This window comes from Nansenia antarctica (assembly GCF_963989245.1).
Source record: "Nansenia antarctica genome assembly, chromosome: 6".
NCBI lineage: Eukaryota > Metazoa > Chordata > Actinopteri > Argentiniformes > Microstomatidae > Nansenia > Nansenia antarctica.
In genome coordinates this window covers 51,691,819-51,710,016 of record NC_137676.1, presented here as the reverse complement: position 1 = coordinate 51,710,016, position 18,198 = coordinate 51,691,819, and the positions used below count along the sequence as shown (strand labels likewise).

Here is an 18,198-nt window from a genome sequence, read left to right as displayed (position 1 = left end):
TCTCTCTCTCTCCCCCCCTCTCTCCCCCTGTCTCTCTCCCTCTCCCTCTCCCTCTCCCTCTACCTCTCTCTCTCTCCTCCCTCCCTCCAGGCTCTGAGATGGTGGGTGGAGGCCAGTGCCAGAGGTTCGAGGTGCGGAGCGCGGACGGGGAGCGGGTGCTCTTCTCGGCGGACGAGAAGGAGGTCAGCATCGGCACGGAGAAACTGAGGGTGACAGGTAGCGTGTACACACACACACACACACACACACACACACACATACACACACAGGCAGACAGACAGAGAGGTGACAGAGCGGAGCAGAGCTCAGCCATTTACTGGTGAAGCCAAACAGCAGAGGTCCTGTCACAGAACCAGAGAGAGAGGGGAGGGGGGGAGGGGGGGGGGGGGCAAGAGGGATAAGGAGAGACAGTGAGGGAGAGAGGAGAGAGGGGCAGGGGTGTGGGGAAAAGAGAGAGAGAGAAGGACAGAGAGGGACAGAGAGAGAGGAGCGAGGAGAGGGAGAGAGAGAGAGAGTAAAGAGAATGAGGGAAAGGGAGAGGGAGAAATGAAAAAAGGGGGTGGGGTGATAAGGGAAGAGAGAGAGAGAGAGAGAGGAGGAAAGAGAGAGGGAGCAGGGAAGATTGGGAGTGGAAGAATCGGGCATCGGTCACTCCGTTTGCTTTCCCTCGCACCCCGGCCTCTCCCCTCCTTTAACGAGGCAGCAGAGAGGTCAGACCCCCACCCTCCCTCCCTCCTCCGCTCCCTTCTCCATCCCCTCTTTCTGTTTTCGTCCATGCCCGAAATCTGTCCATTTAGATCAACAACAAGAAAAGAGTCAGAGTCAGAGATGGAGGGAGGGAGGGAGGCAGGGGAGGGAGGGAGGGAGGGAGGGAGGATGAGTGGTGGAGGTCTGGAGCGCTGATGGATGTTGTCATCGGCCACCCACGTCTGAACTAGAGGATGAATGAGTGGAACGAGGGAGGGAGGAGGGAGGGAGGGAGGGAGGGGGGGAGGGAGCGATAGAGGGAGCGATAGAGGGAAGATGGACAGAGGAGGGCCAGTAAAGGAGATCCAATGGAGGATAGGGCTGAACAAACGATATGTGCCTGCCAGAGAAGGAAATCAGTAGAGAGAGAAGTCATACTACCGTGTCTAACCCTATACAACTATCAATCTATCAATCTATCTATCTATCTATCTATCTATCTATAAAGTTGAATCTAATCTATCTATCCATCCATCCATTTAGCTACCCAGCTACTGTATTATTTACAGTGCTAGAGCAATCCCCACAGTCCTCTAGTCCTCTATCTGTTTCCTCTATTCCTCCAATTCTTTTTCCAATTCCAAACACAGGAGAAGATGGCCGATTCCTCCACTTTGATATGTGTTTTATGAAGGAAGCAGGAAACAGAATGTGTGTGTACACAGAATATGGAAACGTACTGTAGGAGGCTCACCAAATTTATTTTAAAATAAAATAAAAGGTTTTGTGAACAGCTGTGCCTTTTTTACCTACTATAAGAGCCACCTCGGGCTCTTTACAATGCTAAGCTGCTATATACACCAGGGTTTCCGTTAGAAAAATTTGCCGTCGGACATCGTGTCCGGGAAGAATTCGATTTACCGGACAAACGTGATATATTCCGGTCATCATATTAAAATATAATAAAAAAATGTTTTTGCAAAATCATATATTTTTTTTCTCCAAATCTAATATAGCTGTTTGTCGCGGTGATTACTGTCGTGTAGCGGCCTATATATGCCATTTAATGTCTATTTCTCATCCGATACGATTAGATGCGAGCTATATAATATATAATAATATAACATGATTTGACGGATGCGCGCTATGCCATGCGTCAAATCCAGCGCTGAACGGGTCCAGCGCTGAACGGGCGCCTCACTGGGAACTGAACAGACAGCATCGATCAATGAACGGACTCCACATTACGTTAACTGAAGTTTGTTAAATTGTTTGGGATTAATGTGAGTTTTCTATTTTCTCTTTCCAGTTTTACCCTTTTTTTTTAAATCAATAAAACAACGTCATTTCTATAAGTCTCGCTGGTTGGGAAGGCATTTCGTTTAGCTCGGGAGTATGACAATGGGAAGAACATAACTGTATAACTGAATGACAACAAATGTATGAGTAATGAGTAAAACAATGTCACTTTTATAGTATGTTGTTTAACTTGCCGTTCGGTCGCCATGGCTCTAGTGTGTGACTGTGTGTAGCAGCTTCAGCTAGCTGGCTAGAAACTTCTAGGGGTGCGTTCGTAAACACGCTCTGAGAGCGCCGGAGCGCACGCTGGCTTCGATGTCACAGAGCGACCGAGTCGTTCGATTGGACGAGAGGCGTTCCGCGAGTGCTGATCGGATTTCCAGAGCGTGTTTACGAACGCACCCATAGATGGGAAATCAAGAAACCGTATTACTATGGTGGACGGGTTGGCAGGGTTGCCAGATAGGCATGGGTTACCGCCGAATGGGCTACTGTGTTTAAGCGGTAATAGACTGATTAAGCTGTAATCCCATCTGGCATCAATCCCATGTGGCACCTGTGCGCTGTTTCGCATAGGCCGGCCTACACATTAGGAGTCATCATCATGCCGGTGTCAAATCATATCATAATAAAAGAAATACATAGCCTATATATTCGTCTTTTTTAAAATAGAAGGAATCAGAATGTGAACTTTAGCGAATTGTATTCAAAGGGAATTATTTTCACCGGACAATATGTCCGACGACTTTTCAATATGTCGGACTTCAACAAAATTTACCGGACAAAGACCGGTAATTGCCGGTTAACGGAAACCCAGATATACACACAACGACCACTAGTTGGCCGCTTGTAAATTAGCCTTTCTCCTACACAGAAAAACTGCAAAATAGCTTCATACTAGCTTATCCTGATTTTAAAAATGGAAGGATACTGGGTGGTAGAACGCACATATCTAGGAAAAGTCATGAAAGGAGAGACATGCAAAGATATTAAAAAATAAAATACTCCCAGAATGACCATGTCAAATGACCCCTCATGGCTGATTAAGTGTTAACATAATAAAGTTATGGGATATCTCCCACACATAGACTTGATGCACATTTTATCGAGTGACGGAGCAAGAAGACTTTGTCGACTGTGGCTGTCTTTCTCCCTGATGTGTTCTCATGTGTGTGTGTGTGTGTGTGTGTGTGTGTGTGTGTGTGTGTCTTTGGTGTCCTCAGGGAACGAGGGAGTGGTCTTTGGCCACTCTGTGGAGACGTCCCATGTCCGAGCGGAACCTTTCCAGGACCTGAAGTAAGAACCTCTCTGTTCACTGTGTGTGTGTGTGTGTGTGTGTGTGTGCGTGTGTGTGTGTGTGTGTGTCTGTGTGTGTGTGTGTCTGTGTGTGTGTGTGTGTGTGTGTGTGTGTCTGTGTGTGTTAGTGTGTGTGTAAGTGTGTGTGTGTGTGTGTGTGTCTGTGTGTCTGTGTGTGTGTGTGTGTGTGTGTGTCTGTGTGTGTGTGTGTCTGTGTGGTTGTGTGTGTGTGTGTTTTCACATGCTCGTGCGTGTGTCTATACTCGTGTCATTGAGAAGGCTGGCATTACTGAAAAAAACACCACTTTGCGTATACGCCTGCGTGTGTGTATATGCCTGTGTGTGTGTGTGTGTGTGTGTGTGTGTGTGTGTGTGTGTGTGCGTGTGTGCGTGTGCGTGTGTGTATACGCCTGCGTGTGTGGACGAGCGGTCTTCCGCCCTGGTGCTCAGTGTCAGACGCTGATGCACCATCCTTTCACCCTGTGGTGAACTCAGTCCAGTAGCAAGGCTGTGTGTGAGTGTGTGTGTGTGTGTGTGTGTGTGAGAGTGTGTCTGAGGGGGGGAAGAGAGGAGAGTCATGGCCAGGTCAGCCATTCACACACCCCTCTGAGTCGATACAGAGACCGTCAGGTAAGGTGTGAGACCGCTGTGAGGGTTCAGACACCAACCAAGGCCGCTCGCCATCGACACACACCAATCAATAGTGCTGATGGACGGAGAGGAGAGTCAGAGAGTCCACACTCCACGCATCAAGGCCCCCGACACCGTGGAATGTTCCGGATAGAGAGGGGGGAAGCGGGAGGACAGGGTTGTCGTCATTTATGGCGCAGAAGGGGAACGCAACATTCCTCTCTGATCCAAAACCCATCCTTTTAAATACATAATAATTATAATTTGTTGATTGATTTGTATAGCGCTTTTCCTGCAAATGTTGCAACTCAACGTGCTCCAATCATTCTATAATCGTTATTTTTTCATTTAAAGGCAATATTAAAAAGATGGGTTTTTAGTCTTGACTTGAACATATGTGCTGAGGTTGCATCCCTAATGTAAACTGGCAGTGCATTCCACAATCTGGGTACATAAAATGAGAATGCAGCCTCACCAGATCTTTTGTACATGTCAAATGACTAAATAATTTAATTATGATTATATAATGATTGGAGCACTTTGAGCTGCAACATTTGAAGGAAAAGCGCTATACAAATAAAAGTTATTATTATTATTATTATTATTATTATTATTATGATTATGATTATTATTATGATTATGATTAGTATGATTACGATTATTATGATTATAATTATGATTATGATTATGATTATTACTATTACTATTATTATTATCATTATTATTATCATTATTATTATTATTATTATTATTATTATTATACGGCTGTACTGTAAGAATGTCAGTTGAGCCCATGTTCTTGTTATTGTAACCCCTTTGAGAACGACAAAACTCGCCCGCGAGCGAATCACAGCGCAGGGGGGAAACTATGGCTCCGTGGCGAAGCCATCACATGGTCACAGGAAGGAGAAGACGAGATGGAGAGAGGAGATGGAGGAGAGACAGAGGGAGGGACAGGAAGGAAGGAAGGAAGGAGGGATGGAGGAAGGGAAGGATCGGAGGGCAGAAAGTAGGGATGGGGAGGTGGAGGGAGGGAGCCATGGAGGATTGGAAGGAGGGATGGATGGAGGAAGGAGGGGAGGGTGGGAGATTTGGTCAATTGCCTTTGCCTGATTGGATACGTGAAAGGAAGTGGGTCTGGCTGCACCATGGATATTGTCTGGATGTGTTTTCTAAAAGCTGTGTGTTCGTCTAACACATTTCATCCATCTGTTTGGATCCATTTCATTGATTTAGAATCAAGATATCCTTTGTTTCAAACCGGTCGGATTCCGTTTAGACAAAATGTCTCTGCCCCCATCTATCTCGTTGGCTAGGCTACGGTCCATGCAGCGTCTTGTGTCCTCGTTAAGCAGTCCAACAGCTCCGCGGCGGCACCTACGCGTTGGAACCATAATCCTCTAAAAAGCTTTTACAGCCTTGCAGGGGGACTTCAAATAGCATACTGTGCAGTAAATGTGTACCATTATACAGCCCCGTGGGCTAACGTAGCATAGCATACTCTTCAGTATATATATATATATATGTACGGCCCTTGGGGCAAACGTAGCATAGGATCCTGTCCAGTAATTGGATTGGATATATGGACCCCTGAGCTAACGTCGCATGGGATCATCCATAACCTAGCCTAGCGTACGGATCAGTAGCTAAGCTTCCAGTCGCTTCCAGTCACCTATGAACTGGTTTATATGCAGATGTGTGGCAGCCCCCCCTAGTTTTGGTATCGTTCCAGCAGATCACTCTGGAGGGGGGGATCTATGGGGAGGAGAGAAGGGGAGGGCGGGCAGGAAGGAGGGAGGGAGAGAGAGAGAGAGAGAGAGAGAGAGAGAGAGAGAGAGAGAGAGAGAGGAAAGGAGGAGGAGGAGGAGGGGGGCCACTTGGACCTACTGTATCCTTGACACATGGAGGGAGGGAGGGAGGGAGGGAGGGAGAGAAGGAGAGACAGAGAAGGCATGGATTAGCTCACTGGATGTCTGGTGTTTGGGTTAGTCACCCACACTGATCTGAATGACCCCCCCACCCCCACCCACCCCTCCTCTCTCTAGCTCTCTCTCTCCCTGTCTGTGTCTGCTCTTTCCCTCTCTCCTACCTTTCCTCTCTCTTTTTCTCTTCTCTCTCTTCCTCATCCCCCTCCTCTCTCACCCTCCCTCTCTTTCTCTCTCTCTCACCCTGTCTCGCTCTCTTGCTCTCTCTCCCTCTCTCTCCCTCTCTCGGATGACGAGGCCTTGAAGCCTGTCTCTCTCTCCTCTGCCTGTCTTCCCCTCTCCTCTGCCTGTCTTCCTCTCTCATCTACCTGTCTACCTCTCTCCTCTACCTGTCTTCCTCTCTGCTCTACCTGTCTTCCTCTCTGCTCTGCCTGTCTCTCTCTCCTCTACCTGTCTTCCTCTCTGCTCTGCCTGTCTTCCTCTCTGCTCTGCCTGTCTCTCTCTCCTCTACCTGTCTTCCTCTCTGCTCTACCTGTCTTCCTCTCTGCTCTACCTGTCTTCCTCTCTCATCTACCTGTCTTCCTCTCTCATCTACCTGTCTTCCTCTCTGCTCTGCCTGTCTTCCTCTCTCCTCTACCTGTCTTCCTCTCTGCTCTGCCTGTCTTCCTCTCTCCTCTACCTGTCTTCCTCTCTCCTCTGCCTGTCTACCTCTCTCCTCTACCTGTCTTCCTCTCTGCTCTACCTGTCTTCCTCTCTGCTCTACCTGTCTACCTCTCTGCTCTGCCTGTCTTCCTCTCTGCTCTACCTGTCTTCCTCTCTGCTCTACCTGTCTACCTCTCTGCTCTACCTGTCTTCCTCTCTGCTCTACCTGTCTTCCTCTCTGCTCTACCTGTCTTCCTCTCTGCTCTGCCTGTCTACCTCTCTGCTCTACCTGTCCTCCTCTCTGCTCTACCTGTCTTCCTCTCTGCTCTGCCTGTCTTCCTCTCTGCTCTACCTGTCTACCTCTCTGCTCTACCTGTCTTCCTCTCTGCTCTACCTGTCTACCTCTCTGCTCTACCTGTCTACCTCTCTGCTCTACCTGTCCTCCTCTCTGCTCTGCCTGTCTTCCTCTCTGCTCTACCTGTCTACCTCTCTCTTCTACCTGTCTTCCTCTCTGCTCTGCCTGTCTTCCTCTCTGCTCTACCTGTCTTCCTCTCTGCTCTACCTGTCTTCCTCTCTGCTCTGCCTGTCTTCCTCTCTCCTCTACCTGTCTTCCTCTCTGCTCTGCCTGTCTTCCTCTCTCCTCTACCTGTCTTCCTCTCTGCTCTACCTGTCTTCCTCTCTGCTCTGCCTGTCTTCCTCTCTCCTCTACCTGTCCTCCTCTCTGCTCTGCCTGTCTTCCTCTCTCCTCTATCTGTCTTCCTCTCTCCTCTACCTGTCTTCCTCTCTCCTCTACCTGTCTTCCTCTCTGCTCTGCCTGTCTACCTCTCTGCTCTACCTGTCTACCTCTCTGCTCTACCTGTCTACCTCTCTCATCTACCTGTCTTCCTCTCTGCTCTACCTGTCTACCTCTCCTCTACCTGTCTTCCTCTCTCTTCTACCTGTCTACCTCTCTGCTCTACCTGTCTACCTCTCTGCTCTACCTGTCTACCTCTCTGCTCTACCTGTCTTCCTCTCTGCTCTACCTGTCTACCTCTCTGCTCTACCTGTCTTTCTCTCTCATCTGGTTTTCTCTGTGTACCACATGTACAAAAGAAGAGATTTGGTGAGGCTGCATTCTCATTTTATGCCCCCAGATTGTGTCTCACTGCCAGTTTACATTAGGGATGCAACCTCAGCACATATGTTCAAGTCAAGACTAAAAACCCATCTTTTTAATATTGCCTTAAAATGAAAAAAAATTATGAAATTATAATTATATAACGATCGGAGCACTTTGAGCTGCAACGTTTGCAGGAAAAGCGCTATACAAATAAAAAGTTATTATTATTATTATTATTATTATTATTATTATTATTATTATTATCATTATCATTATCTACCTGGCTTCCTCTTTCGGCACGGAGACCCATCGACCACACTGCCATGCTGATGCACATCAACCTCATTAGAACACACCACCAGTTTAACAGAGAGCTTCCACAGTGAGCTCTCTCTCTCTATCTCTCTATCTCTCTCTCTCTCTCCCCCTCTTCCCCCTTTCTCGACTGCAAGTCCTAGAACTCTGGAAGGACCTTTACTCCTGCAGAGCACATCCACTATTTAACACCACCCGTTACACTGCATTCTCTCTCTCTCTCTCTCTCTCTCTCTCTCTCTCTCTCTCTCTCTCTCTCTCTCTCTCTCTCTCTCTGTCTCTGTGTCTATGTGTGTGTCTCTCTCTCTCTCTCTGTGTGTCTGTGTGTGTCTCTCTCTCTGTGTGTCTGTGTGTGTGTCTTTCTCTCTCTCTCTGTGTGTCTGTGTGTGTGTGTCTCTCTCTATCTCTGTCTGTGTGTGTCTCTCTCTGTGTGTCTGTGTGTGTGTCTCTCTCTCTCTCTCTCTCTCTCTCTCTCTCTCTCTCTGTGTCTGTGTGTGTGTCTCTTTCTCTCTGTGTGTGTGTCTGTTTGTGTGTGTCTCTCTCTCTCTGTGTGTCTGTGTGTGTCTCTCTCTCTCTGTGTTTCTGTGTGTGTCTCTCTCTCTCTCTGTGTATTTGTGTGTCTCTCTCTCTCTCTCTCTCTGTATTTGTGTGTGTCTCTCTCTCTGTGTGTCTGTGTGTGTGTGTGTCTCTCTCTCTCTCTCTCTCTCTCTCTCTCTCTCTCTCTCTCTTCTCTCTCTCTCTCTCTCTCTCTCTCTCTGTGTCTGTGTGTGTCTCTCTTTCTCTGTGTCTGTGTGTGTGTCTCTCTCTCTCTCTCTGTGTGTCTGTGTGTGTCTCTCTCTCTGTGTGTCTGTGTGTCTCTCTCTCTCTCTGTCTGTGTCTGTGTCTCTCTCTCTGTCTCTCTTTCTCTCTCGCACTTTTTATCTCTCCCTCACACACACACATTCTCTCTCGCTCTCCCTCCTCTATCTCTCCCTCCTCCCTCTATCTCTCTCCCTCTCTCGGTGTCTGTGTGTCTCTGTCTCTCTCTCTCTCTCTCTCTCTCTCTCTCTCTCTCTCTCTCTCTCTCTCTCTCTCTGTCTGTGTCTCTCTCTCTGTTTCTGTCTCTCTTTCCCTCTCACACTTTTTATCTCTCCCTCACACACACACATTCTCTCTCTCTCTCCCCCTCCTCTCTCTCTCTCCTCCCTCCTCTCTCTCTCTCTCCTCTCTCTCTCTCTCTCTCTCTCTCTCTGTCTGTGTGTCTCTCTCTCTGTGTCTGTCTCTCTCTCTGTCTCTGTCTCTCTTTCTCTCTCACACTTTTTATATGTCCCTCACACACACACATTCTCTCCCTCTTCTCTCTCTCTCTCTCTCTCTCTCTCTCTCTCTCTCTATCTCTGTGTCTCTCTGTCTCTCTGTGTGTCTATCTGTCTCTCTCTCTCTCTCTCTCTGTGTCTCTCTCTCTCAATTTTCAATTTCAATTTCAACGGGTTTTATTGGCATGGGAAACATAAATTTACATTGCCAAAGCATGTGAAGTGTGAAGATAAAAAACAAAAACAAAAATAATCTAATGTACATACATGTACATACTAGAATAAATAAATAGATGACATACTAGATTACAAATAAATAGATTACAAATAGATTACATACTAGAATAAATAAATTCTCTGTCTCTCTTTCTCATACTTTTTATCTCTATCTCACACACACACACACACATTCTCTCTTGCTCTCCCTCCTCTATCTCTCCCTCCTCTCTCTCTCCCCCTCCTCTCTCTCTGTCTATGTCTCTCTCTCTCTCTGTGTGTGTCTCTCTCTGTCTCTCTCGCACTTTTTATCTCTCCCTCACACACACACATTCTCTCCTCCTCCTCTCTCTTTTTTTTTCTCTCTCTCTATATATATATATATCTGTGTGTGTCTCTCTCTCTCTCTGTCTCTATTTCTCTTTTTTTTTCTTCACTTTTTATCTCTCCTTCACACACACATTCTCTCTTGCTCTCCCTCCTCTATCTCTCCCTCCTCCCTCTCTCCCCCTCCTCTCTCTCTCTCTCTCTCTGTCTGAGTCTCTCACTCTGTGTCTGTGTCTCTCTCTCTGTCTCTGTCTCTCTTTCTCTCTCGCACTTGTTATCTCTCCCTCACACACACACATTCTCTCCCCCTCCTCTCTCTTTCTCTCTCTTTCTCTCTCGCTCTCTCGTTCCACCCTCTGAGTCCCGTCACCCTCGTCTGGTCCTGCCCCCCTCCCCCCACGCTCGTTGGGGGGGTTAATTCGCGATTACACGCTTTGCCTATTTCACTCGGCCTCTCTCGCTCGTTAATTGTCCAATCAGAAACATATGGGAATATAACGTTTAGTTTTTGGATCTTGTGTCGTTCCTTTATTGACTTAACTGCCGATGAGACAGGCGACTCTTTTTTTATGTTCATGATGTTTATGTTTTTTGCTTCGTTGTATTTTTATTTTTTTACTTTACTTTTGTAAGGCTGAGGACATCCCATCTCCTCCTCTCTCTCTCTCTCTCTCTCTCTCTCTCTCTCTCTCTGTCTCTCTCTCTCTTTCTCTCTCTCTGTCTCTCTCTCTCTGTCTCTCTCTATCTCATCCTCTCTCTCTCTCTGTCTCTCTCTCTCTCTGTCTGTCTCTCTCTATCTCTCTCTCCCTCTCTCTCTCTCTCCCTGCCTATCTCTCTCTCTCTATCTCACTGTCTCTCTCTGTCTGTCTCTCTCTCTCTGTGTGTCTCTCCCCCTCTCTCTCTCTCTCTCCCCCTCTCTTTCTCTCTCTCTCTCTGTCTCTGTCTGTCTCTATCTATCTATCTCTCTCCCTCTATCTCTCTCTCTCCCTCCCTGCCTCTCTTTCTCTCTTTCTCTCTCTGTCTCTCTCTCTCTCTCTCTCTCTCTCTCTCTCTCTCTCTCTCCCTCCATCTCTGTCACTCTCTCCCGGTCTTTAAAAGTACCAAATGATGCAGTTAAAGTAAATGAAACATGTAATGACCTGGTCTAGTCTATTTGAGGCTAATGATGTATGTTATGGCTTTAACAGAGGGAGCAGGATGACACAGTCTAAAACACAAATTAACAAATCCCACACTGCGGGCTAGCCAGGCCCACAAGGTAAAGACAGACTGGAAAGTTTGGAACTATCTCCCCCCGTGGCACTCTGTGGGACTTGGCCAGAAGTGAACTCATACTCGAGTCTAGATCTTCAAGTACTTTAGATGTTTCTAGTTGTTGTTTTTTTCCTATCTCCTCCTCTTTCTCTTCTCATCTCCTCCTCTCTCTCTCCTCTTTTCTTCTCCTTCTCTCTCTCTCTCTCTCTCTCTCTCTCTCTCTCTCTCTCTCTCTCTCTCTCTCTCTTTTCTATAACCCCAAACCTTCTTTCCCTCTCAACCCTCCCAGAGCGCAGAGCTATTTCGGATCTCTCGAGACGTTGTGATCGTCGCCTTGCCTTAAACAGAACACACTACACGTTCTCCGTGATAGAGCGCTTGATGTGCGCTACACAACACTGTCAATGCTACAGTACAGGAGAGCAGATGGAGGATCAGATACGTTTCTTCAGTTAGGGACGTTCCTCTTTGCCCTCACAGTTTTGGTTGGCTTCAGGGTTGTGTTCTGTGTTATTAATGAACTTGGCTGCTCAACATTTAATTATTGCCACTGATACTGCTGGAGCCCTGATGGATGTTGTCATCATCCACCCACGTCTGAACAGGAGGATGAATGACTGGAGGGGGGGGAGGGGGAGGGAGGGAGGGAGGTGGGGGAGGGAGGGAGGGGGGGGAAGATGGACAGAGGAGGGCCAGTAAAGGAGATCCAATGGAAGATAGGGCTGAACAAACGATATCTGCCTGCCAGAGAAGGAAATCAGTAGAGAGAGAAGTCATACTACCGTGTCTAACCCTATATAACTATCTATCTCTCATTCTCTCTGTCTCTCTCTCTTTCTCTCTCTCTCTCCATCTCCATCCATCCATCCATTGCTGCTACTGCTACTGGCACTCCCCCCTCTTCCCATGGCTCACCAATCATCCTCCTTCCCTCCCCTCCTCCCTCCATCCATTCCTCCTTCCAATCCTCCATGGCTCCCTCCCTATCTCCACCTCCCCATCCCTACTTTCTGCCCTCCGATCCTTCCCTCCCTCCATCCCTTCTTCCTTCCTGTCCCTCCCTCTGTCTCTCCTCCATCTCCTCTCTCCATCTCGTCTTCTCCTTCCTGTGACCATGTGATGGCTTCGCCACGGAGCCATAGTTTCCCCCCTGCGCTGTGATTCGCTCGCGGGCGGTTGCCATGGATGTGACCCTTAATAAGTTATAAGGATAATTGCTTTTTTTGTTTGTTGCTGTTTCTGTTGCTGTTGTTGTTGTTGCTGTTCTTTCCCTGGGCCCACAGTGGCAGACCAGGAGATATTATAGGAGAGAGAGAGAGAGAGAGAGAGAGAGAGAGAGAGAGAGAGAGAGAGAGAGAGAGAAATAAAGTGATGTGTGCAGAAAATAAAGAGACACTCCGATTTACAAAGAGAAGGGATGGAGAGATGGCAGGAAGAGTGGATGGATAGAGAGGGTCAGAAGGAGAGAGAGAGAGAGAGAGAGAGAGAGAGAGAGAGAGAGAGGGAGAGAGACAAGAAAATCTAGATCAAGGGAGAGAAAGGACAGTAGAGAGTCTTCTTGTCCCGTGACTACATCACTCCTGTCCTCCACTCTCTCCACTGGCTCCTCATCAAAGAACGTATCCAATTCAAAGTACTCCTCCTCACCTACAAAGCCCTCCATAGCCTGTCCCCCCCTTACCTGACTGACCTCCTTCTCCCCCACCGCCCTACCCGTACCCTCCCATCCTCATCCACTGGTCCCCTCACTGTCCCACCCTCAAAACTCAAAGGCTTCGGAGACCGTGCCTTCTCACGAGCTGCACCCCGCCTCTGGAACTCTCTCCCTCAACCACTCAGAGACTCACCCTCACTCTCCACTTTTAAATCCCACCTCAAAACCTACCTGTTCTCCCATGCATACAACCTCCCCTACCCCTAACCATCTCCCCTAACCCTGCCACCCCCCCCCCCACCCCTGGAAATGCATACAACCTCCTGTACCCCTAACCCTGCCAACCCCCCTCCTCCCCCCCTGGACATGCATACAACCTCCCCTACCCCTAACCATCTCCCCTAACCCTGCCACCCCCCCTCCCCGTTCGTTAACTCTGTGTTCTATGTGCCCATGTTATCTGTTGCTGGTTGTTTCTGTGTTTTCCGTTTCTCCAATATTGTCAGCGTCTTTGAGCCTCGGAAAAGCGCTTTATAAATGTAATGACATATTATTATTATTATTATTATTATTATTATTATTATTATTATCTGCAATCAGTTAACTTGGCTAGCAGCTAATTCGGCTAGCAGCTAATTAGGCTAGCAGCTAATTCGGCTAGCAGCTAATTCCGCTAGCAGCTAATTCGGCTAGCAGCTAATTCCGCTAGCAGCTAATTCGGCTAGCAGCTGATTCTGCTAACAGCTAATTCCGCTAGCAGCTGATTCTGCTAACAGCCAATTGGGCTAGCAGCTGATGCTGGACTGCAGTGAGATGAGAATTGATCAGAACTGCTGTGGTGCTGACAGGAGGGATCGGACGGGTCCACCTCATCTTCAGACACCCTCGTTACCCCAGAGAGCTAGGCTGCCAGCACTGTCACAGCACAGCGACCGCACACAGACACACACACACACACACACACACACACACACACACACACACACACACATGCGCATGCCACACACACACACACACACACGTGCATACACACACACATACGCACACCCACACCCACACACACACACACAGCTAATACCCAGTGCACACACACACACACACACAAGGACACATGCATATGCACATGCGCATGCACGCACACACACACACACACACACACATCTTCTTAAGGCAGCCTCTTTATGTCTACAGAGAACCAGGCTACAGCACAGTCACAGCACCATTCCCCCCTCCCCCCCCCCCCCCCCCCCACCCCCCCCCTGGTGACAGCACCCCCGCACTCTGAAGTTACAGCTGCTCACTCTCTACGAAAACTTTCCTCTCAGTGTGTGTCTCTCTGTGGGAAGCTCCTTACTTCAGTGGCCGTTCTCTTTCTTAATAACAATAACATCGTCTCTCTCTCTCCTCCCACTGTTTGTGTGGACATGAGTGGGTGAGAAGTTAATTAACATTTCATGAGGCAAGGTCGTCACTTTTCTTGCTTTATTTAGCATTGTGGAAGTGGCGGAGCCATCTGTGCTTCTTTTTTATGACGAAACCTCCGAATCTTTTATTCATCAGCCATCAGCGCCGTGTTACGGGCCGTTGTCGAGCATGAAGGGCGTTCTCCTGTCCCTCTACCGATACGCCGCCGTTTAGTCACGGAGAAAACATCATCACAATCGTGGCAAAACAGACGTGGCAAAACAGAACAAATGTGGCAAAACAGAAATGCCCCGAACGAACTCAAATGACAGCAATTTGCGGCCTTTGTGTGTGGGTGTGGGTGTGTGGGTGTGTGTGTTTCCATCGAGAGAGTACACAATGTCACAGTCCAGGGCTGTTTAGATTGGGTCCATCATTAGATTAGATTCCACCTCTTTGTCATCACACATCAGAGGACAACAAAATGGTTTTTTTGCTCTCGGCAAACAGGGTCAGGTATAGTCAGCGCCCTCTAGACTACCTGCCTCTCTAACCTCTAGGCTAACTGCCTCTCTAACCTCTAGACTACCTGCCTCTCTAACCTCTAGACTACCTGCCTCTCTAACCTCTAGGCTACCTGCCTCTCTAACCTCTAGGCTACCTGCCTCTCTGACCTCTAGGCTACCAGTCTCTCTAACCACTAGGCTACCTGCCTCTCTAACCTCTAGACTGCCTGCCTCTCTAACCTCTAGACTACCTGCCTCTCTAACCTCTAGGCTACCTGCCTCTCTAACCTCTAGGCTACCTGCCTCTCTGACCTCTAGGCTACCAGTCTCTCTAACCACTAGGCTACCTGCCTCTCTAACCTCTAGACTGCCTGCCTCTCTAACCTCTAGACTACCTGCCTCTCTAACCTCTAGACTACCTGCCTCTCTAACCTCTAGACTACCTGCCTCTCTAACCTCTAGGCTAACTATCTCTCTAACCTCTAGACTACCTGCCTCTCTAACCTCTAGGCTACCTGCCTCTCTAACCTCTAGGCTACCTGCCTCTCTAACCTCTAGACCAGGGGTCGGCAATAGACGGCCCGCGGGCCATTGCTGGCCCATCACCAATAATATTTGGCCCAGCAGAATATTTGGAGAATCCACTTTTTTTTTCTTTTTTTTTTTTTTTTTGCAATATCCGACCGACAGTCCCACATATAGCGCCTATAATGTCCGAATAGAGAATCTACCTCCACCTGAATAATGCTTATTGTACTTTTATCCATGTTGAGAGTGAATGACACAGGGACAGACAATCAGGCAGCGGGGTGCACCGAAGCGCACTGACGCTGAACCCCTCATAGTGAATCATAAGTAGGTGGACAACGTGTAGTGCTGAAATAGCCGTGTGTGGTTTGAAAAAAATAACACCAGCTCAGTAAATAATTCAAACGTAATGTTTACGTATATGACTGCAACACACATATGAACAGTAACAAAGCAAATTCTGTTTAATATTCTGAAAAACATTGACAACAAAATCGGTGAAAAAAAGAAAAGAAAGAAAAGTAATCCGCTTATGCGAGGGGTGGTGGTGCATAGGCCTATGCTCCTGAAACGACAGAGCAAACACGCTATTAGGGATAATAATTACAATGAGCCATTCATTCAAAATATACAAAATACAATTAGGTTATTAAATACAATAACGACAGGCTTGGTACTCACTTAATGTGAAAAGTGGCATCTCCCATCGGTCAGTATTTGCTTGATATCTGGTTATATGGACGTCACTTTAATCCGCAGGCAGTTCTCAAGTTTTTTTTTGCATCAATCGATTCCTCTCGTGCGTCTTTATCACATTCATTGAGGAAAAGGACAACTCGCATGTATAGAAAGGGAACATTGTGAGCACGGAAGATGTGAGTCTCACAACGGCTTTGCGTTGATGAAACCAGGTAGGATGAACATTATAGTTCGCTGTCCATTCCTCTTTAAATGCCCTGTTTTCACCGTCAACTTTCCTCTTTACACCTTTGGAGAGTGACATGATGTTTCTCTTGCTAGTTAGCAGGTTAAATGTTTAGCTAACTTCACCCGGCAGGCAAACAACCAATCCAATAATAATGTGACCTTGTCTGGGAGGAGGGGGGAATCATTCAGAATGAAAGTATGTTAAATAATTATTAGAATAAGCTAGGCTGCGCTACATCGTCAGTCCACACATTTATTATTCAAAACTATGGAAAAGGGTGACACTACGTTTCAACGTTGTTGAGAATCACAACACAAACTTGCTAGTCAAGCCAAAATACTGCAACGTAATGGATTGGACTGCTACCTAGTTAACTACAACACTACTTTACATTGTTACCTAGTTAACTACAACACTACTTTACATTGTTACCTAGTTAACTACAACACTACTTTACATTGTTACCTAGTTAACTACAACACTACTTTACATTGTTACCTAGTTAACTACAAGACTACTTTACATTGTTACCTAGTTAACTAGAACACTACTTTACATTGTTACCTAGTTAACTAGAACACTACTTTACATTGTTACCTAGTTAACTACAACACTACTTTACATTGTTACCTAGTTAACTACAACACTACTTTACATTGTTACCTAGTTAACTACAACACTACTTTACATTGTTACCTAGTTAACTAGAACACTACTTTACATTGTTACCTAGTTAACTACAACACTACTTTACATTGTTACCTAGTTAACTACAACACTACTTTACATTGTTAGCAGGCTCACAAAACAAGCTGTGTTAGTTGACTAGCGATGTGTAAATTTTTCGAAAGAAAAGTCAAAGCATTAGAATGTGTCACATTTTTTAACAATCAATTACTTATGAATGAATTAATGGAATGAATGAATGGTCTTTATTGTCATTGCTACAGTACAGGTACCAAACAACGAAATTTCGGAGGGGTGGCTCCCCTGGTGTTAGGAAAAAAAATAAAAAATAAAAATAAAAAAAAGTTCGGGCCCGCCATCTAGTGGCTCCAAAATTTTTTGGCCCAAGGCCAAACCTAATTGCCGACCCCTGCTCTAGACTACCTGCCTCTCTAACCTCTAGACTACCTGTCTCTCTAACCTCTAGACTACCTGTCTCTCTAACCTCTAGGCTACCTGCCTCTCTAACCTCTAGGCTACCAGCCTCTCTAACCACTAGACTACCTGCCTCTCTAACCTCTAGGCTACCTGCCTCTCTAACCTCACGACTACCTGACCTCTCTAACCTCTAGACTACCTGTCCCTCTAACCTCTAGACTACCTGCCTCTCTAACCTCTAGGCTACCTGCCTCTCTAACCTCTAGACTACCTGACCTCTCTAACCTAGAGGCTACCTGCCTCTCTAACCTCTAGACTACCTGCCTCTCTAACCTCTAGGCTACCTTCCTCTCTAACCTCTAGACTACCTGACCTCTCGAACCTCTAGACTACCTGTCTCTTTAACCTCTAGGCTACCTGGCACCCTTATCTTCAGGAAGCTCTGGTTATTTTAAGTCAGCAAGAAATGTTTATTTTTAACAAAATATTTGAGCTAGTGTCCTCTTCTATGCTGTACTTTGCTTGCGGGGGAAAGAAGGAGAGAAACAGTATAAGGAAATTGAGCCAACTCCAATTGTTCTGATTTCAGCAGCACACTATCCTGAGGTAAAACATTGTCACAATACATAGTAAAACCACTTTATCTTATGGCTGCATTTATTTGGAAAACAGAGTTATATACCGACTTGCTGGGCATGGTAATATAATTCATGCAATTCACTGAATATTCAGCATGAACAGCATTTCTTGTAAATACATCTTGTGTGCTAGCTAGAGAGAAGCTGCACTTTGCACAAACCGTCATACATCGCTCCTCAAATCGACCACTGAAAAGGATTACTAGCGAACGATTTCCATAAATCCTACCTTTGATGGGAGTCTCCTACTGAAACACCAATCTATTTACACCATCAATCTATTTCTGTTGCGTCTTTTTTAATACACAGATAACACGTTTCCGATGGTTGATATGGGCCTGACTAATCCCTGGAGTGGAGATGGCCCATGTCAATATTCCATTACACACGTGCCATCCAGTGCTTTCACATGGCTCTATTACTTGTCGTTTTAATATGAGTGGGGCATTTT

At 46.8% G+C, this 18,198-nt stretch overlaps 1 protein-coding gene across 1 annotated transcript in view; it reads left to right on the top strand.

Moving 5' to 3' along the window:
• sgcz (sarcoglycan zeta) overlaps window positions 1–18,198 on the top strand; it is a gene marked incomplete at both ends in the record, with an annotated part of 233,820 nt that overhangs the window by 193,364 nt on the left and 22,258 nt on the right. The window contains 2 exon segments of the mRNA XM_080534635.1: window positions 91–216; window positions 3,210–3,282. Coding sequence (XP_080390761.1) covers window positions 91–216; window positions 3,210–3,282 — 199 coding nt within the window.